The sequence below is a fragment of the Oculina patagonica genome, chromosome 7 (assembly GCF_052425735.1).
Source record: "Oculina patagonica isolate OP01 chromosome 7, crgOcupat, whole genome shotgun sequence".
Taxonomy (NCBI): Eukaryota; Metazoa; Cnidaria; class Anthozoa; order Scleractinia; family Oculinidae; genus Oculina; species Oculina patagonica.
In genome coordinates this window covers 16,986,558-17,007,858 of record NC_135764.1, presented here as the reverse complement: position 1 = coordinate 17,007,858, position 21,301 = coordinate 16,986,558, and the positions used below count along the sequence as shown (strand labels likewise).

Sequence of the window (21,301 nt, the reverse complement as noted above, 5' to 3'; positions counted from 1 at the left end):
CTCTGATTGGCTGCTGAGCGGGCATTATTTTCTTGTAATGACCGGGCATTATGAAACTTTTTCTCGGCTCGACGGTTTTTGTGTTTTGCTGCAGCCGCAATGGCTGCAAGCAAAACACATTGAGAGCTGAAGTTTGTGCCGTAAGGACCGTAAGGACCGTAAGGTGTAAGGTGTAAGTGCCGTAACAGAGGAGAAATCTGAACTACCGATGTCAATCAAATCCATGAACAAACAAAATCGAAACCAATGAACCGTAGCGCTGATCGCATTCGAAGTTACGGGCCAAAGTATTCGAACGTAAACCACGTTGGACACGCTGGAAAACAGAAAACCGATTTAAAAGTATATCGCATTGGGAAAGAAAACAAACTGTGGCGCGACCACTCCAGTTTTATGAGAAATTATTCTGCAGTTTTCATCATTTACGAAAAGAGCGAAGATTTGGAACCTCGCCGAAGGTCATAAATATTTTCTCCAAAGGACCGGTTAGTGCACAGTTTGTAAACTTTCGCTTTGAAAATAAACTTACCCTCACCTTGTCTACACTGTCTACAGCATACTAGTACTGTATTAACTCTGAACTTCATATTTTAAAATAAAATGTATGAACGTGTAACTTGTCACGCAAAGACAGCTGGTAGGCTGCACCGCTAATTGTAGCTGTATTCGAGCTATATAAAAGACAGCTAGAAACGAATTAATACTAGTAACATCACAATGGGAAAGAAACTTATTCAGTGGTGCACACCGTCGAAAACAAAGAAATATTAAAGGAAGTTCTCATTCACCAGATTCACTGCATCAGATGCAACATTCGTCAGTTCGTGTTTAAATGCGTGGCGACCAGTTTGTTTACTAGTTATTAAAAAATAATACGGTCTTCATTTAATAAACAGTTCATCCTTAAATTTCAGCTTTTCTACGACTGACAGGTAGGTACTATAGTATAAGCCCCGCTAAAATAGCTGGAAAGGGAAAGTTTTTTGAAAAATGAATTTTTGACTGCCAGACGCGCTGGCGCCACATGTTTATTTTGTGAAGATTAATTAAACGCCGTGAAAAATAGAATTTGATGTCCAGCGAGCCACTGCATCTTCGGCTACGCAGTCCTCAGTGAATCCTCCAACTTCACAAATTTCTAAAACTTTAAGAAAACGAACTTTCGCAGAATCAAAAATTGGTCCTTATCGATCTTCCGATCTTGTTGTGAAGACACTGAAATTCGACGAGTGTTCATGCGTGAAGGGATGACTGACGAATGATAATAATTATTTGTAAACTTTCGCTTTCAAAATGAACTTTGCGTTACGTTCAACGCCGTCTTTCTGTTGTTGTACGCCGGTGCGCGTGCGATTATTTATAATTTCTGAATTTTGATCAGTAAAATTATCAGGATTGAATTAACACAAAGTGACTACAATATAGTGCAATTATTAACCTGCACACAAGTGACAGACAATAAAAGACGTTGGATTTCAATCTCGACTCACTTGTCTTTCATCAACATGTTCCCTAAGACTTTGCTCTAGCAGCAAAACACATGGACCCATTGGGGCCCTATTTTTTGAGTTGTGAGTAAAAGCTACTAGCGAGGGGGCAAAAAACAACAAAAAATGCCGACAAAATATAACTATCTTTTCAATAACTGAACGAAAAATATAAGCATACCGATACTTCTTAAGTATGAGCGACGAAGAGAGCCACAGAGAGCGAGTTTTACCTCCAGTGTTTTTTCCCTTGATTATACTCTTTTTTTGAATAGTGCTTAAAGGCCATATAATAAATAACTTATCAACCTCGTCCGTTCGGCCATTACAGGGGAATCTCAGACCTCGACCTTGATGTATTGACCTCGCTGTCGCTCGGTCAATACATCACGGCCTCGGTCTGAGATTCCCCTGTAATGACCTCACTCTCGGTTAATAAGTAGTATGCATTTCTCTTGTTACTTAGCTCCCAAATGGGGCACTAGAGTATAACACCAAATTCTACAGTGTAGTATAATTTGTCTAATGAGGTACATGTAATAGTGGAATAATAAAGAAAGCATATTACCTCTTCTCAATTTAACAATAAGCCCAAAATTATTTTCCTAATGTAGAGCCTTCTTTTTGTACTACCACCACAGCCCACAGATTTGAATTTACAAATACAAGAAATCAATGTCTGAGTTTTTAGTCACAATACTACAGCTGTGGATAAAACAGTATTACATTTATGACTGTGTGTTATGTTTCAAGGCATGAAAACAGTTTTTTCTTACTTCACAGCCATCCAGTTCATCAAGTGCTCACCCTGCAGCTCATTTGCCTTCTGATCACAGCCAAACGTCACCTGCTAACAGCACAGTACCAACACAAAGTGTCATTGTTATTGATGCTGTGGTTGATTCTGAGTCTAAAGTTGAGATAGCACCACCTCCACAGAATACTACAACGACAGAAGTAAAGAGGACAGTCATCTCTGCTGCTCCAGTGTCAGTGCTTGTTCGTGTTCCGCCTCATATTCCACCAGCAATACCTGCTTCCATAGCAGCTCCTAATGCTCAGGTCCCCTCTGCGCTGCCAGTACCGAGTCATATCCACGGACGTCTGAACTCTGCCAGCAGCTCAATGCCCATTCCATCCATCCCCACCCCGGCTATTGTTAGCAGTCCAAGTGCAAGCAGTCCTCCTTCCTTTATGGGAAGTGCTAAACAGGTTTGTTTTCTCAACAAATTTTCAGTGATTTATCTATGGAAAAAAAACTGCATAACACAACTGTGGAACCTGTTGTACAATAACAACTTTTTAAGGCCTCCCTTGCAGTACATGTACATTTAGGTATAAATGAAATAATTTGTCAGTTACCCTATTTCTGGAATCAATAGATTGAACCATGCTGTCCACAGTACAAAACTGTGTTCTGCTGTGCATTTATCAGAAATAGTTTACACCAAGCTCTTTAGTTTCTGCCTATTAGAAATACACCAAGCAGCGTTTCAGCTGTTCAGGGTGCAACAGAATGCAAAGATTAAAAAGTGCTTGCAACGAAAGTGGCATCTTATGACTCGACCTCTTAGCTAGTGTATTTCACAACATGTACAAGTAAATTACAATTTCCATTGCAATTTCAGCGTCTTAAGGAGCAACTTAAACTCCATCAAGCCGCCCAATCCAGCAATATCATCCATCGTGCAATGACAGAAGCAGTTGACATGGTAACGTCACAACATAATGGAATACCAAGTCCTGGAAATCACATCAATCATTCCCACCATCCAACCACGATTGTTGCCAATAGCAACATCAGTCCACAGGATGTCAAGAGAGGCCCAGGCTCCTCGTAAGTAACACCACTACATTCACAAACCTTAGAATTACAAAAATCTATTTTTTACCTCGTCTAACAAGTTTTCAGTTCAAGACAGGAAAACTACAAACATCAAGGTATCAAGTACATTTCAGTTACAAAGAGGTCATTTGAATGCAGGGTACCCAGCTAAAATGAAATTACTTTTCCATAGAAAACGTCCTCGAAGAATGCAGGATGAGCTGGATCCTGATGAGCGAAGAAAACGCTTCCTTGAAAGAAATCGGTAAGTACAAACACTGTGAATTATCGTGCCTTGCAATTGAGCGGCTATCACACGATCTAACCTGTCTAACCAGTAACCATAGCAACAATGGTCAAGGCTGCAAGCCATCTTTACAGTGCAAGAAGACTTGTTCCACTCTGGGTAGATCGTGGTTTGGCGTAGGTGTTATTATGAACTGACATCAAAATGTTCGCTTCTCTTTCAGAGCTGCAGCCACCAGGTGTAGAGAAAAAAGAAAAATCTGGGTGCAGCAGTTGGAGAAAAAAGCTGATGACCTTTGTAATACTAATGCACATCTGCAAGTATGTTGTGAATGACTAATTTCTCTGTGCTTACCATTAGTTAAACAATTTTGCCGAAGATCTGATTGGAATGTTATACTTTTCCCCAGTGCTAGTTAATTGTTTGATTTACTATAAATGTAAGAAGGCAAGTAATTTTACCCGACCATTTGAATGGGAAATTATGTCATAAACTATGAGAATAATAATCAGAACAGGAACTGTTTACTTACAGTTTATGTTCTTTCTCCAGAGTGAAATAACCCTTCTAAGAACCGAAGTTGCTCAATTAAAATCGCTTCTTTTGGCTCACAAGGACTGCCCCGTCACAATAGCACAGCAACGAAACAGCCAGATGTTAAGTAAGTATCTTGTTGTATACTATACAAAAGAAACTCAAGTTCGGCTGCAAACAACTGAATATAGGGAGCTTACCTGGTGAAACACGAAAGGGCTTGGTGGCGACTTTTGGCCCATGTGGCTAATTTTGTAATGTAGAGTTTAACACCTTTAATTATTTTGAATGTTCAATTTATGTTCACCTGTGATTATTTTTCTTTTTAAGACCGATTTGTGCCCATTACCATCCTGTTGCTATAATTGTTATCTCTCCTTCTCCTGCATTTTATGTATTTTCTCTATAGAGGTTTTCCTCATACTGTCTGAATAGCATGTCTAGTGACCTAACAAAAGGTTGTTAACTTTCAAACAGATCATCAAGTTGCTGAACAAACAAACGGGGTTATAACAAACAACTCTCACCCAGATGCCGCATCAGCTGAAGATGTCGCTACCAGTGCTCTCACGCAAATGGCTCACAGAGCTACACTGGAACTAGAAAATCTCGCTGCTACTACGATGTCAAGTGTTTCAAATCCGCAGGGAGTGATAACGACAAACAGTAACCCCATAGGAGTGTAGTTATATATATATATCAATTGACCCAGATACACAACAAGCATATCATGCTAGACAACATACGGCGACGCGTGAAAACATATATACTAATATTTATGCAAAGGTCAAAGAGAACTAAATATATTTGGGCAGTAGTATGTAGCTATAAATAGCTATGAATGTTTGGTTCGACGCATGTGTTGCCCCATATGTCATATTAATATTAATACTTTCGTTTTATTTAGTGTTCATTCATTTTTTACCAAAATATTCAATATATTTTACTTTTTAAGTGCACAGCCCTGCTCCAAAGATGTGTTTTTGTTGAGTTCTTAACGAACAGTTAGGCGAGGAGTTCAGTGGACCAGTAAAATCGTAGTGTATTCTTATGGCAAATAGCAAAGAAAGTTGTTTTTGCGTTGCATGTGTTGGTGTCAGTGCGGTTTGTGTGTGGCACATACGTAATCTTAACTCCACAAACTGATTAGTCCTGTGCAAGTCAGTGATGTTTCGTTCGCTGACTGCGTCTTGTTGACTGGCCCAATCTTTTCTGTACGTGGGGTCATACATAAGGCTAACCGTTTGCGTTTGCGAAGTTTCCAAGTTGCAAACGGATGTATCGATGTTTTGTGTTGTGTTCATTCTTTTTATCCCACTCGTGACGTGGTTGTCTTGGTGAAATTGCCATCATGATTCGTAGAATAAAGAAAATGTGTTGTTGGATATTCGTGTGACAAGTCTAACGATTTATCAGGAGGCGATTTCATTTATTAGACAACCTTGGTTACCACGTAAAAGTTGTAAGTTTAAACAGTATATTATTAGTTAGGATTTCCTTGAACATTGTGTTGTAATATATTAACCCTTGTAAATAATGACAAACAAGGAGTCCAGCGGTCGCCGAGAAACATCTTTATTGTGCTTCGCCGCGGTGTGTTATTAAATAAAGTGCAGATTCCTATTCACAATCTGTGTTATGTCTGTCTATGGTTCTTCATATCCCGGTTTATTCAGCTGTTCTACAATTTTTACTCCTCATTCGTCAATAGAGACAGCTTACAACGGAATTGAGAAATAGTCACAGTTGTTTTTAGGTAGATTTACACGGTACGACTTATTCGCAGCTTACGACAGGCCTACGACATGTCGGACCATTTACACACGCGCGTCTGTCGTGAGGGTGTGGTAGGTTGATTAGTGACAATATTTTACATATTCTTACGGTGTGTTTAACTAAAATACAACTCTCCCTGCAGCATGGTTTGGATAATTGCTGCTATCCTAACCTATCCTGGCCAATTAACAAGAAACCGCGCTGAGTTACAACAGAAAAATGTACTCCAAAAATTTACGTCTTTCTTAAAAAATTACTGGTGTTGCCTCGACGACTTATCGCTTTATGCGACACTTAATTTAGTAAGCAACGTTTTAGCGCAAACTCAACGAATTTATAAGCTAACTTTATTTATAAAATTGGTCGTGTCATTCTTAAAAATACCAAATGAGCCTGTGGCAACCCGCCGTGTAGGAATCTGAAAAAGAAAAAAAACCCTCATTTCCATTTTGATTTCAATCGGAGTAGAGAGCCATTCCATTACAAAATTAACAATCATCACCGACGAAGTGCCGAAACGTCGGTTTTTGACTTACGATATTGAACTTGATCTGTAAAACTTTAATCTTACCATAACTGGTCACAAGACTGTTGTTGGAAGTACTTTTTCGCCATTAGTCACTGGTGTTTGGCCCTGAACAAAAAGCATTTAGTAAAAGCTTTAGTCCACAAATTGAACTTCAAAAGACTAACGCCTTGATGCATGTAGATTTTCTATTTCTGTTTCAAGTTAAGTTTTTCTATTTTTGTCGAAACGGAGGTTGCGCAAAATGAAGCTTGCTTGCAGGCTTTCAGCTTGCCGGGTTTGATAGCGCACCCCAGGCTCTCAGCTTGCCGGGTTTGATAGCGCACCCAGGAACATTTCATCGTTTCTAATACCCGATTCCCTCTATAGCGCGCGCCTGCAGGGAATTACGGTAGTTGTATTCATCAAACCATGCGCGAGACTCAGCAATGTGCATCGCTGCCGAGTCTCGCGCATGGTTTGATGAATACAACTACCGTGATTCCCTGCAGGCGCTATAGAGGGAATCGGGTATTACCGTTGGTAACCTCAGAAGTAAACGAAGCGATCCTTGCAAGCAGCTGTGTTGCATGGCAACTTCTGTTAGTCGTTTAAAATCTATCTTCGGCTGCAAAGAAGAAACGTTTTTACTGACCTCCACTGATGAAGTCAGGGCGATAAACATAGTGTGTTTTACATCGATTGTATTACAAGGAAGGAGGACAACTTACAGCAGTGGTTGAAATGTTTGACACGTGATTTGACTCGTCATCAAGAGCTGGTTCATCTTTGCCCTCTTGGCTAACCCTAGATACTGCAGACGTTTTTCTGGATGTTGGCCTTGAATATTCCGAGGTATCGGACTTGTTGTCTTGCTCGTCGGGGTAGATATTTGGCCGTATTAAATGGGCCTGCTTTAAAAATAACAACAACTGAGCCTTGTAGATATCATTGTCATCATCCTCATCATCGCCAATAAATTCTGGATTCGTTTGTCCTTTGGGGGATGACTTAGGTACTGTTTTGTCCTCGTATATCACTTCAAGCGGTATTATAGTACTGTGTCCATTTGTTTGAAAATCCTTGGAGCTGGATAACCTGAAAAACATACAGTTTTATTAGCGGAGTTCCCGCGGACTTCTATAACCAAGAAAATTTGGTAAGAACATGGAGCTGAAATATTTTGGTTCTCACGTGATTTGGGGGGTCATCGATCCGTATGCCACTTGCACTGCTCTATGCTTGTTGTTCAGCTCATGAGAAGAGCACAATTAAAACGTTACTTCTCTTATAAAGTTGCGTTATACCACTACACAGCAACTACAATCTCTGTGCTTTTGGTGAACCTAATGTTGTTATATATATTATCAAACTAAGCTGCCGAACAAAACTGTCGTAGGCCCCTCTTATTCACTAGCTATAAGTTCGACATGCGAATGGAGAGGCGTTTGGTTTAAACCTGTAAAAAGGAATTTAAGAACTTTCAAAAACTGCTTTAGGATTCCGGCCCCTATAATTTGAGTATTCAAAAGGTGAATTAGGAGTGTCCATGACCATGGACTCCTGGAGTGTCATGATAGAAGACCTATTAATCAGATCTATATTTACCCATTTCTTTGTTCAGCTTGCTTTCTCCGTCTTCGTAACAGCAGCAAAACAACAAAGATAAGAATCAAGAGGAACACGCCACATGCCACTCCAACAGCTATCCAGATCTCAGCTGAAACTTTGAAGACAAATAATAACCAGCTGTAATGATTGTTCTAACATTTTTAACCTGTCTGTTATTACACAATTGCGACTTCTCTAACATTACTGCACATATAATCAGCTCAAAGTAACCTCTCTTAAAACTTAAAACATTCATCAGAGATGTACCTGGACAGCTGACATCACCATTGCAATCAACGTACTCTATAGCTCGACCCAGGTCCGCGCAGTCTTTTCCTCCATGTAGAGGCTTGTGACATGAGCGGCTGCGACGTTTTTGACCACCTCCGCATGTTTTGCTGCACTCAGTAAAATCAGACCACTCAGTGTAGCTTCCATTCACAGCAACTGTCAAAAATACAGAATATATATCTTAATTTTTAAACTGAGTAAATACACTTACCCATTATCCACAGAAGAAAGAATTCAATTCTCAAGGTCACAAAAGGTGTTGTAGGAAAGGTGTACATTAGCCTGTACAATTTGCAATTATGATGTCGAAACCCATTGTTACTAGAGAATTTGTAGCTAATGATGATAACATTGTACACTGACCTTTTTGAGCACATCGTGATCCATCAAACCCAGTGGAGCAACTAAGGATCAGTACAAACAGTAATGTCAGTCATTTGGATTTAAACTTCACATTTTAAAGTCCTGGCCAAACGGAGTCGCCAGTGGCCAGAAATTGCGTGCACTTGCATTGTCTTTGCCTGCGAATACAGCCACCTCTCATTCGCTCAAGTTGCGGGAGCGAATAAGAGGCGGCTGCCTGATTCGCAGGCTAGCATTGTCTTGCGATGACTTGCTTTTACTTTGCGGGTCGGGAACACATTTGCACGCATGTTGGCGCAAGTTTTTCGCCGTTTGCATTTAGTTACATTTTTACCGCCTTGAAATGTTTTTTTTTTTTGCAAGTTACGTGCGCACTTGCCGGTAAACTTACTTGCGAGTCACTTAACTTTGTCCACCCAACTTAAGCTTGTACGCAAGTTCAACTTGCGTACAAGAAATCAACAGAAAGATAGGTAAACGGTACACTTTTGTTTTCTGAGTTTATTTTTCTGCGCCTTTCCACCGGTTCTTGAAAGTACGTGTTTTGTAGATCCACAGCTAGTTTGACAAATTACTTTCATTATCAATACCACGCGTCAGATACAAAACCAATCTAGCATTACCGCTTGAAAAAATATTTTCCCAGATCATTGAAATTAGAACGATGACAAGTTTAATGAACTAGTGCGTGATGACAGCCAAACAAGTGTAACTTAAAGAAGTATTTGTTTTTGCCCTTACCTGCAAACCGGACCGTGGGCATCGTCCTCACAACGGCCTGAGTTAAAACAGAATCCTGGCGAACATTTTTCTATGAAACAAAGTAAAGCAAACAATGTATCATGATAAAGAAAAGAGGATGAAAACGGAACACATGAGATAAAGCCAGTAGATCATTAAATTTGTCCAATGTCAGAAAAAATATTTGTGTTATGATTCTACTGAAACGCGTGTCCAGTTCTATCTTTTGTGAATGTTCTTGGGCACTTTGACAAATTAACTTTGCACTGTGTAATTGTTAATGCTCTTTGCTTTGTCGGCCGGATAAAACAAGTATTAACTTACCCTGGACAAGAATATTTCCAAAAATGAATCCTTGGTTGTTTGTTCCATTGTTACTCAGCAGCGTTTGATTGATAGTTTGTGTGGTGACGTTAGACGTGCTGTTAATAAGCAGTTGAAAATCCACCTTCACGCTTCCCTGTCTTGAACAAAAAAGAAAAGATGCAAGTCAAGATCTTGCTAACATAATTGCATTGTGACGTAAGTATACAGAAATGACCATCCATACTCGATCTTTTATATCTGTATTCCTTAACATTCTAATTTCCTAAACTTTCATAATAAGTTATTTGATCTAAAAGTAATTTTGGCAGTGGAATCTTTAACGAGCCTGGAAGCTAATCATGAGTAAGGCATTGATACAGGTCTATCAATGCTTTTGTTGTGTTGGTCTTTTCAACGGCATTTCAACATTATTTTGCCATTCCGGTTAAGGTCTATAGTGAATGAGATGAAAATTATAAGTCGTTAGCATCATGCTGAAACGTTTCGTACAAACCTGAATCGAAGTATTTTAATATCTCTCAGACCTTCCACGTTGCCAGAAAACAATTCCCACAACTGCCAAGAGATAAATGCAATCAATCAATTAATTTATTTATTTATTAATCAATCAATCAATCAGTTAGTCAATCAATCAATATGGAGAAAGGGAGGGAGCTGGGAGGGAGGCAGAAATGTATGTATGGATGGATTAATACATGGATAAACTAACATTTGACATCTCGTAGTACAAACAGCGAAACCGTTTGTAATGACAGGTTTAGATGTGTTACAACTGAAATAGTTCAGATCTTTGATTATGTAATAATATTTGTTTGAAATCCTACCGTGGAGTTCACCCTCCGGGACAAGTTCACGAATTTTGCTGAACTCTCATTCAACAAGTCTTTGTGGAAATCTTCATTTATTAACGACACTGTGACATTTATTATTCTTGTTTTATTTGAAGGAGTTGTCTGAGTCGGGATATGTGTTACGGAAGACGATGCAGAACTCATTCCACTTGACGTCGCAGAAAGTATAGTTTGAATAATTGCCCTTGACGTAAAGTTAGCATTTATTGAGCTATGAGGCGAAGACACTGTTGAAGTTTGCTCTCGTAAGGAATCGTTCTTTACAAACGTTGATGATACTACCATGAGCGACTTAATAGATGTTGTTAGGATTGGAGAAAACAGTGACGATGAATTGAGAGGCAATGCTGTTGACGAAGACAGTGGTGATGGTGACAAAGATGACGGCAATGGTAATGGAGAGGTGGATGTTAATAGTGATGAGGATGGCAGTGGGGATGGTGACGACAATGTTGGTGGTGATTGGAGTGGTGATGAGGATACTGATGGTGAAGTCAATGGAGATGATAATAATGGTGTTGAGAGTGGTGATGGTGATGGGAGTGCTGATATGGATAAAGATGGTGATGACGTAGAGGACGATGTCGATGGTAATGGTGACGAATAATGTGACGGTGATGGTGATGGAGATGGAGATTTTACTGTTGATAAAGATGGCGTTGATGGTGGTGGTGAGGATAGGAGTGGCAATGGTGCCGAGGATGCTGACGTTGGAGGTAGTGAAAATGATGATGGTGATAGCAGTGGGGGTGGCGACGGTGCTAAGGATGGTGATAGTAAAGATGGTAGTGGTAGGAGTGGCGACTGTGCTGAGGATGTTGATGATAAGGGCGATGAAGACGATTCTGGCAACGATGGTGTTGAGGATGGTGGTGATGAGGATGGGAGTGGCGATGGGGGTGATGATGATGATGGTGATGGTGTTGTTGTTGAGGGTGCTGATGTTGATAGTGTCGGTGATGGTGATGCTGATAATGATGCTGATAATGATGATAATGAGACTTCTGGCGATATTGTTGGAGATAGCAATGCAGATGAAAATAAAGGCAATGTTGTTGATGATGGTGACAATGATGGCGAAGGTTTCGGTAGTAACGGACTCAATGTGGACAGTAATGCCTCTGATGTCGAATAGAATAATGTGGACAAAGCAAATGATGACGATAATGGCGATAGTAACAACGATGATAAAGGTGAAGATGATGACGATGTGTGTGATGATGTTGCTCGTGATATGCGCAGGAATGTTGATAAGGAAGAGTTCATGTGTGAAGATGATGAAGGTGATGTTAATGAGCCTGATGGTAGTGGTGTTAGTGATGATGATACATTAGTAATTAGAATCACTAATGTTGTGCTTTGTAACAGTGATTGAAAGGTTGGTGACTTCACAAAATCAGTTGATTGAGTTGACGCTTGTACTGATGCTTGAACTTGTGTCAATGAAAATGGCTGTAATACCCGTAGAGAGGACGATGACCATGTTGCGTTTGTTGCTGTTGTCGACGAAGAAGAAGGCATCGGAGTAAAGCCTTGGATAAAGGACTCTGTAGTCCACGAAGTGCTCAATCTTGTTTCATTCTTGGGTACCACCGTCGTGTTTGAGGGATCCAGTGATGAATTTCCTGGCACAAATAGTGTTAATAGAATGAGTAGTGTTCTCAAAGGCTTTGTGAACGTTGTCAAACTGGAAAATACAGTACCCATTGAACTCTCCAAATAAGAAATGAGTCTGTTCTTTTTTCTTGTCAACTTTATTCTTTGCCTTAGAATAATCACCAATAAAGAGAATAAACAAACCAACGTTGCCAACTTTCTCCATAAACTGACCTTTGCAGATTCAAGAGAGCTTGAGACTTCAGATTTCTGAAGTATTGACGATTTGTGTGACGTGTCTAATAGACAAGAAAGTTCAGAGCAAAAACACGCTTTGTAAAACATGCAGATCGACATTTTCCAAACTGTGCCGCACAGAAAGCGATGTAACGAGGTGGTGAAAACTGCAGAAGTTCGAGAGAAACCTGATGACAACAGCACAGTGATAACAGATGCCGGTTCAAATAAGGGCCTTGAAGCTAACACGCACAACATATTCGATGATAAACCATTCATTGATGATGGCACCGCTTTGTTATAACTGGCAGAAGGATTTGTTGACGATAAGTCTCCAGAATTTTCACACTTCATAGAAAAATGAAAATTACTGGTTACTATCTTAGCATTTAGTCTGTTGTAATCGATGTCCGTAGATATCCCAAGAAGTGGAAATCTTGAACACGCCTTGTCTGAAAGGAAACAAAAAAATCAGAAATGCAGGATCAGGAGTGAAAATTTCTAGAGAAACGGTAATGGTAATGGTGATAGTAATTACTATCGCAAAAAAAGTTTTTTGACTAACTTGACTGTATTATTTTAATTTTTTTTGTGTGTGCGTGCATTAGCCCTTTCGATTGACCAATGATTTAACATCTTCAGTTTGTCCTCGTCGCGTCTGCGGAAGATTCTCAGAATGACATACAAATCTCATTTTCTCTACTTGCATGTAGGCATCAGCTTTTTATAACAATCAGTAGAATTTTACTGGGAGGTAAATGACATAAAGTTACTCGACAATGCTGCCAGCTGTTCAGGGCTCAACCATGAATTTCAACATCGTTCCAAATGCCTCCTGTTCCGACCACTGCGCAACCAGAACAGCTTCGGCTTATAGCAAACGACGCTTAATCGCCGGAACATTTATTAGTATTCCATTAAAACCTCAATATTGAAATAAGTTATTCACCCAGGCAGAATCGAACCTTTCAGGCTCGACAACAATAAACGCTACAAAATACCCGAGACACTAAGCAAAGAATTGACAACTGTCTCATGGCGACTATGACGAGCGACGTTGTCAACGAGGCCGTGCAATATAATCCATACACGAGCGGGAAGTTTGCCAGGATGTGTCATTTTGTATATTCGGTTGAACGATATTATAAATGAGGCCATGCCTAAAAAAAGAGATGACGAATTTAATTAGAGATCATACACAGTTTTGACGTACATTTGATGGTTGAGAAGAAGCAGCTTAGCAAATAAACTAACACACAAAATTTGAATATGTCTCAGCAACTGCAGGGCACGCGTCTGTCATAATTCAATGCACTGAAACCTTCAAAAACAAATTTTATGGAGGTTTTATAAATACAAGATCGGTCAAATGAAGAGCAAATAAAATCAAATGCATCTATAAAAGCAACACAAGGCGTTTGCATAACGTGGAAGATTTTCCACAAAAACCATTGGTGATACTGATTTTCATTTTGCGATGTTATTTTTACTGAGATAAACCATGAATATGATTTAAGAAAACCGGATTGAAACCAATTAACACCCGCTTAAAACTGGCAAAAATGAACAGACCTCATCTTATAAAAATATTTTGGCATTAAATTAGTACACGTAGTCGTAAATTCAATCGGTTTAACTAGAACGGAAGCTATAACCACGAAACTGGCAGATCCGCAAACTATCGCACCTAAAAACATCTTATTCGTACCACTTTCAAATTAGCTAGCAATCTCATTTTCGCATGTCGAAATGCTAATGAAATGTATTATTCTAATGAAAAGATGACTCCAGACAAGCGTATTTCGTCGTTATATTATGAATTTTTCATTTCTATTACTAACTTAAATTACAGAATTTTTCCGTATTTCTTCGAAAGGATACCGAGAAAAATCCTTTCTTTTATAAACAATGGTTTCCACTGGTTCTTCTAAAAAAAAGACAATTAAGATAATCCTCTTTCCTTTCCTTTGGATTCGATAGTAAGGACGTTTCAAATGTTTGTCAGTGATCAATGCCAACGCTAACTGAAATTTATGGACCTTTTTGGTAAGAAAGAACATTCCCATCTCTTAGCACTGATGTATTCGATCAGTTACAGTTCTAGCAGCGTGCTGACCTATTTCCCCTTCTTTAAAACATACAATGTTTAATATAAGCACTAACACATACTGCATCAAGCTTCATCTTACCTTGAAATCGCAGAACCAAATATAACAGACCAAGATAATACAGAATTTGCAGCCGTGATTTCCACATTATCCGCTTAAACGTTTGATTATTAGAGAATAACAGTTTGTTGTTGCTCGACATTTTTGTAATTATGCTCATGTCAGTTTACATCAAATTCAGTGCAGAGGAAGAGTTCAGCGGTTTACATCGTCGGTTTATTCTTGATTGATTGCCACCACACAATACAGGTACTGGCAGGTGTTCGTTTCCATGACAACAACTGCTTAACTATGGATAACTGAAAGTGGGCCAAACACGAACCCTAAAAATGCTTGAATGTTGGAAATGTACATGTCTTTATTTTTTCCAAATATAAAATGCTTACCTGAGTTTAATAATACTGGAGTACCATGCACAAATGAGATTTTAAAAACTCGATTAATTATGTTTTTAAAACGTCTTTAAATGTTTTCTCGTATGGCAGAATGTTTATACTTTAATCATTATGTAAAGCACCTGCAGGTTTCTTAACAAGACTGTAAAACAAAGCACCTTTATTTCATGCTGTTTCTAGAATGAATTCAAACATAAAGTAAATTCTAAACCGATGACGAAAGGCCGGGGAAAATAAGAATAATTGTTCTTAAAACCATGTCCAGAGATTTTAATTGAGGATGCACGATGGAGTATTATTTAGTCTAGCAGGCGAATTTTTGTGGCACATAATTTTCAAAATACCCAGTTGACGGAGCTTTGGTGAAGGAAGTTCTTAGTGGTATAGTACAACCACGATCTCGGTTCCAAAATTATTATTGTTTCCATGACATGAAGATTTTCATCAGCATTGGTGATTTGTCCTTCTTTAAAATATAACTAACTTGGGCTGTTCAAAATAAAAACAGGAGAGAATTTGCGACAACCACATAAGATAATCTCGTAGCCAGTGCCCGCGTCCCCTTAGACCAGCGGTCGGGCTCTGGTACGATTGATGTAATAGGGTGATTTTCAGATGAATGTCCACGATTAATGTCTATAAAAATTGTCAATTCCTTATATTGGTAGACTTCGTTGTACTAGCGGCTGTAATGCAGATTTTTAATATACGTGTTACAAAAATATTGAGCAACCTTATCCTCGATCATCCACCCAATCGAAAAATACTTATCAAAAATCCCAAGGGTTATTTAATGGCTATTTGACGGCATGTTGATATGCCTGGTTCGAGCCAGTCGCCATCAAAGTACACCATTTTGGTGATGGAATGGCGAGTAACCTACTACAAAAATAATTTCAATGTGAAGGGGTGCACGGTGGCTTATTTAGTACTAACGCGACTGATTTCAGAAAAGTCAAACAACTGCAATCGAAATGTCAGATTAATTGTGCTACTTGTCTGCAACTGCGTGTTATATTTTAAATACCGAATATATGCTCATATCCAATTTTACTTTGTTGAAACAAAATGTAGTCGATATGATAATAATAAGGAAACAAGTTTTAATTTTTTTTAAAGCTAAACTTTCCCTATGAAAAACAACTATTCACTTCCACCAGTTTCACCCTGTAGTAAGCAATGTGACACGGTCTAGTTGCGCCAAAGGGGCCTTTTGAGACCTTTCGATAAAATTCCACGTCTATCACGGCATACTACAATACATCTGTTCATGAATCGCTCATGAAGACTATTACAATTCTATATTTGCAGTGCGTTATTGGACAGAAAATTTCAGATAGTAATGCTTCCAAAGACCTTTGGCTTACATGGCGATGAAAATGAGAAGTGTCCACGAACAGTTCTTAAGGCTGAGAAGTCGAACAATTTTCGAATACCTGGAATTTTTTAAACACACAGTGTTTTTCACTGAGAAAAGCAAATTGATTTTTTTGCAAATTTAAAATCTTAGTTCCTGTTCAGAGGTAGACACTAAGCTTTCCTATGGTGGTTTCATAGGAGGGAACTTGCGACATGCTCAGATGTACGTGACAGGCAACGACTAATGTTGTGTGACAATGTCAGCCGTTTATTGGGCCAATTAAAAACGCAGGTGATTTTTTTCAGTTTTATGTAAATTATGTTCTAACTGCTGTCACATCAAAACAAACCGTGGAATCGATACGTACATCTAGATAAATACTCATTTGAAGTCAGTTGCAAATTAGTCGGTTGCAGATTGCAAGGAGTGGGTTCTTCCATAGTAGAACGCATAGAAAAACTAAAGATCGCCGCTCTGAAATGGCTTCAAATCCCCAAGATGAGAAACGAAGCTCTAAACAACACGGGGTAAGACATTCTTAGTCGAAGCTGTGTCGGTAATTTAGGCAATTTAGTACACAGATGGCAAACACGAAACGAAAAATGTCGGCGTCGTTTCCACTGCTTTTGAAAAGCGTCACAAGAATATCTGAATATTTTTTTCAGGATACTGGTGGAGCGATAGTCCAAGACAAGACTATGAAATTAGGAGATGACATAAATCTGGCGGAGCAAAACGATGTCAAGCTTGATCCGGACCTCGAGCAAAACAAATACCCTGACATATCTGGAGCGAAATCGTTGATGGCCAAGTACCTGACAGCGGACGTCTTTGAGAAGCTAAAGGACAAGAAAACATCCACGGGATTTACCATTGCTCGCGCTGTCAACAGTGGAGTGCTGAATAAGCAAAAGTCCTTGGTTGGATGCCATGCCGGGGATACTGATTCCTACACGGTCTTCGCAGAGTTCTTTGATCCGCTCATCGAAGAGTATCATCGTGGTTTTAAGCCAGGTGACAAGCACACAACTGACATGAATCCTGAGCATTTGAAAGGTAACATCAGCGAGCCATCCAAGATTATATCCACAAGAATCAGGGTTGCAAGAAACATCGCTGGATTTAATCTTGCTCCTGGTCAAAATTCCAAAGAAGAGAAGCTGCAGATAGAAGCATTGATGCTGCAGGTGTTCGAGAAACTAGAGGGAGATTTGGCAGGCCATTACTATTCATTAGCCAAGATAAGCGAAGACGAGAGACAGCAGCTAGTAAGGGAACACTTGTTATTCAAGGGCAATGACAAGATGCAAGCAGACAGTGGATATCACCGATGGTGGCCATATGGGCGAGGGATTTATCTCAACAAGGAAAAAACCTTCGCTGTGTGGGTGAATGAAGGCGACCATATCCGTGTTATTTCTATGCAGCAGGGTGGAGATGTTTCTTCCGTATTTGCAACACTTTTAAAAGGTGTAAATACGATCGAAAAGCTCCTTCAAGAGATCGACAACAGGACCTTCCAGAAAACAGAGCACCTTGGAATGATCACATGTTGTCCTACTAATCTGGGAACTGGGCTGAGAGGAGGAGTTCTGATTCAGCTGCAGAAATTGGTGGAAAAGATGGGAGAGGAAGGCCTAAAGAAATGGTGCCAAGAACGCCACCTTCAAGTGAGAGGTCTTTATGGAGAGCATTCCGACACCACAAGTGCTATTTATGATATATCCAACAAGTACAGGCTTGGTTACTCGGAAGTTCAACTCGTTCAATTCGTGATTGACGGTGTCAACAAGTTGATTGAAATGGAACTTAACTAGCCTTGTTGAACTTGCTAGTGCAGTAATGACATGTAGGTTATATACTCCACCCGATGGGTCAGTACTGTTACTTTCATTCTCGTTGTGTTTCGTTCTAGTCAGAGTGTCTAGAGACTTGTGTTTTTTAGCTAGTTTTCGTTTCCCAACTAAAGTTCTTGTAGCCATTCAGGACTTTACATAATCACCTGGCTCTATCGGTTATCTTTTTTTCCAATCTGAGCTTCACGCAAACGTACCTTTGAATTTGCCCAAAGAAGATCAGTTGGTGTTTCGATAAACTGAAGACAAAATCTTAAGATCATGAAATGTTTTTGTAAAATGATCCAGACAAGATTTATCTGAGGATTACAACACAGAATTATTCAAAGGGTCACGGATCGTCAAGAGCAGGCTCTTTAGCAACTGTTTATACATGTTGTAGAGCGATTTAATTCAATACGTTTCATTATTAAGAAGAGAATGACAGCTAGTAATGGTGAAGAAATGAATGTACAACAATAGACATTTGTAACTTTTGTAAAGAACTTCGCGCAAACATCGTCTGTTTGCACGTTCAAAGTCGGTTTAAGTGCTTTGAATAGTAGCATTAAATTTTTTATTAGAAGCTCCTTAAACCAACTTTGAACTTAAAACAGACACAGTCTCATGCAAAGTTATTTTATCTACAACCTAACACTCCAAAAATGTTAATTGTTATCTACCAGTATATACATTTCTTCACTTATCACTGTCATCACTGTCTACTTCATAATGATGTTATTGTTTTTCAACAGATCTTCAGTTAAGCCGCAACTCACGAAATATATTCATTTTCATAGGCCACACTACAACTGAACTATAATGTAACTATTTTATCTAATTCCTAGTTAGATTATCCCCCACCAGGGGGCAAGGAACTTAACAGTTAGACTAGTTTGAGTCCTTCCACTTTCAACGTGGTCAGTTTACATGTTGCCGCTGTCAGCAGTGGCCAAACAACAGCAAACTTTTCAGACTTTATTTAGTACGTTTATATATGAATGAATGATGTGAATTGTTGCACAGTTCTTCTTATTACAATATTAGAGTATATTCAATTTTAGGCTCAGGCTGTAGGAAATGTTATTCCTGTCAATATTATTAGCAAACAGCCAGGATTGCTCAATAAAATGGAAATGGATCCAAAGTGTTGCAGTTCCGAGCTAGCTAACTCGTTGAGTAATGTCATCCGACTAATGCATCGGTCAATTCCAAGCGATTTCATGCCCCTCCACCCCCACCCCCCTCCCGGGGAAACCTCCGGGCATTTGACTTTTTTCCAAATGTCTGATCAAATTCCCCAGTTGCATGGTCAAATGCCCCATCGGTCGGGGCTGACATGTCATTGTGAGTTGGGTTTTCTCAAGTCTAGACTTGCTTACAAGTCGAGCTCACAGAGCGCGAAGCGCGAAAGCGGGCGCGAGTCTACTACTACCAAACCGGAAACGGAAACGAACGACTTTGAGGAAAACTAGGTTTTCTCGTAAACACTCTAAACGGACGTACGTGCCCTATTAATCAGCTTTTTTTAATAGGAAAAGATACGTTGAAAATACTTTACATTGACGTTACCAAATACTAACTTCACGCGCTTAGGACCGCTAGCGTTTTATAGCTTTAACACAATTTGTCAACGCTAAAAAACGCTATCTGGTCCTCAGTAGCGGTCAAATGCCCGGGGATTGTCCGGGGGGATGATCTCGCTTGGAATTGACTGAGACATAACGGGATAAAGAATATAGAACATAATCTCTCTTAACGGACACCTCTATAAGACGGACACCTCTATAAGACAGACACCTGATGATGGTCTCTGCCGTTTTCAGTCATTTTACTGTAACCAAACGCCCTATAAGACAGACACCTGGTGATGGTCCCTGCCGTTTTTCAGTCAGTTTACTGTAACCAAACTCCCTATAAGACGGGCGCCTCTCTAAGACGGACAACGGATACTTTGAAATCATGAACGGACACTTGAGAAATACTTCCAAACTTCGTATCGACGTAAAGCAAAGTTAGACAGCGCCCTTGGGACAGGTGTATTCCAAGCTTACTAACAAAAAAACAATGACGCTTTAACGGATTACTTCCCGGCTTACGCGTAGTACAATATATCCCACGTCAGCAATTCGTACTCACTGTAATTTTTCTATCAGTACGTTCGACTTATTCGTCTCAGTCGTTATTCCCTTCTGCATTACTCGCTTGTAAATAGGTATCCCTGTCACGATCGAATCGACAATTTTAATTGTCCCTGTTAAAACAAGGACCACGCATTTGAGGGGGGGGGGGCTTAAAACCTCCTTGTGCGAGTTCTCCAGCAAGGCAAGCTTCATGCACACAAAATATGAAAGTTTCAACTCAAATGTTAAGGCCAATTTTGTCCATTTGGCTTACCAGACAGGTGGTATCTTGCATAGCCCCCCTACCCCTACACAAGGTGGGTCCTCGTCGAGTACACTTGTTATGACCACTTCCCTAAAATGATGTCTTCGGTTAGTCAATTATAACTAAAACCGTTTCAGACAACTGTCAGCACTTTCCGAGGGGGAAGCTTAAGTCCCCGCAGCCCCTCCCCCTGTGCGGTCCCTGATAATAAAAGGTAAAGGTAATTTAATTAACGTCAAATACACGGGGAGTGGTCTCCCAGTCTCCCGAGCCAGAGGCTCATCATGATGATAAAGAGATTGACAATTTACATACTAAAAATAAATGAGATACATAATAAAAAGATTTAAAAACTTCATGTTAAAAATACAATATTAAAAAGATCTTAAAACTACGATTATAAATTTGGCTTGTTCAGGAACACACAGTGGGTTTCTTGGACAAAGTATAAGATTAAATAATGTCAATAAATGGTCTAGTATAACTTTTTCTTTTCTTAAAAGGTTTGTTTTGTCAACCAAGTATCATAGTTTAACCTGTATGTTCAATTCTTTCCCTATCTCATACAATTTCTGTTTTTGTTCTCCTTGCCTGTTTATTGCTCACAAGCTCGTTTTTCACTAATCCAGCACGCTCCCTCGGTTTGTCGCTGTGTCAGGTTTTGTCAGAGTTTTAAAAATAAATAAATTTTCATCCACACGTTAACGAATCGATCAATTCTCGAATCGATGAATTCTTCGACATCATTTGCGAGTTTCAACGAT

At 39.5% G+C, this 21,301-nt stretch overlaps 3 protein-coding genes across 3 annotated transcripts in view; 2 read left to right on the top strand and 1 right to left on the bottom strand.

Moving 5' to 3' along the window:
* The window catches only part of LOC144659247 (uncharacterized), a 6,368-nt gene extending 645 nt beyond the window's left edge, over window positions 1-5,723 (top strand). The window contains exons 2-7 of the mRNA XM_078519676.1: window positions 2,253-2,699; window positions 3,116-3,324; window positions 3,506-3,577; window positions 3,783-3,879; window positions 4,112-4,220; window positions 4,571-5,723. Of these exons, the coding sequence (XP_078375802.1) occupies window positions 2,253-2,699; window positions 3,116-3,324; window positions 3,506-3,577; window positions 3,783-3,879; window positions 4,112-4,220; window positions 4,571-4,779 (1,143 nt within the window). The 3' untranslated portion in view covers window positions 4,780-5,723. The remainder of the gene's footprint in view (window positions 1-2,252; window positions 2,700-3,115; window positions 3,325-3,505; window positions 3,578-3,782; window positions 3,880-4,111; window positions 4,221-4,570) is intronic.
* Window positions 5,724-5,955: 232 nt separating this feature from the next.
* Window positions 5,956-14,747, bottom strand: LOC144661145 (uncharacterized). The gene is made up of 11 exons (XM_078521852.1): window positions 14,581-14,747; window positions 10,532-12,843; window positions 10,201-10,262; window positions 9,705-9,844; window positions 9,381-9,450; window positions 8,640-8,680; window positions 8,253-8,432; window positions 7,983-8,100; window positions 7,106-7,472; window positions 6,441-6,503; window positions 5,956-6,287 (listed from the first exon to the last, which is right to left on the bottom strand). The coding sequence occupies exons 1-10, from the start codon at window positions 14,717-14,719 to the stop codon at window positions 6,450-6,452; spliced, it is 3,483 nt and encodes a 1,160-aa protein (XP_078377978.1). The 5' UTR covers window positions 14,720-14,747; the 3' UTR covers window positions 5,956-6,287; window positions 6,441-6,449.
* A 1,963-nt stretch (window positions 14,748-16,710) lies between these two features.
* On the top strand, window positions 16,711-18,274 carry LOC144660062 (arginine kinase Lit v 2-like). The gene is made up of 2 exons (XM_078520621.1): window positions 16,711-16,841; window positions 16,980-18,274. The coding sequence occupies exons 1-2, from the start codon at window positions 16,794-16,796 to the stop codon at window positions 18,129-18,131; spliced, it is 1,200 nt and encodes a 399-aa protein (XP_078376747.1). The 5' UTR covers window positions 16,711-16,793; the 3' UTR covers window positions 18,132-18,274.
* Window positions 18,275-21,301: the final 3,027 nt, after the last annotated feature.

Coding starts and splice junctions, on each gene's coding strand:
- LOC144661145 (XM_078521852.1), bottom strand. CDS start 14,719: ATGAGCATAATTACAAAAATGTCGAGCAACAACAAACTGTTATTCTCT. Junction 12,844..14,580: donor TTTGGTTCTGCGATTTCAAG/GTAAGATGAAGC, acceptor GTTTCCTTTCAG/ACAAGGCGTGTTCAAGATTT. Junction 10,263..10,531: donor CCCGGAGGGTGAACTCCACG/GTAGGATTTCAA, acceptor ATCTCTTGGCAG/TTGTGGGAATTGTTTTCTGG.
- LOC144660062 (XM_078520621.1), top strand. CDS start 16,794: ATGGCTTCAAATCCCCAAGATGAGAAACGAAGCTCTAAACAACACGGG. Junction 16,842..16,979: donor GAAGCTCTAAACAACACGGG/GTAAGACATTCT, acceptor TATTTTTTTCAG/GATACTGGTGGAGCGATAGT.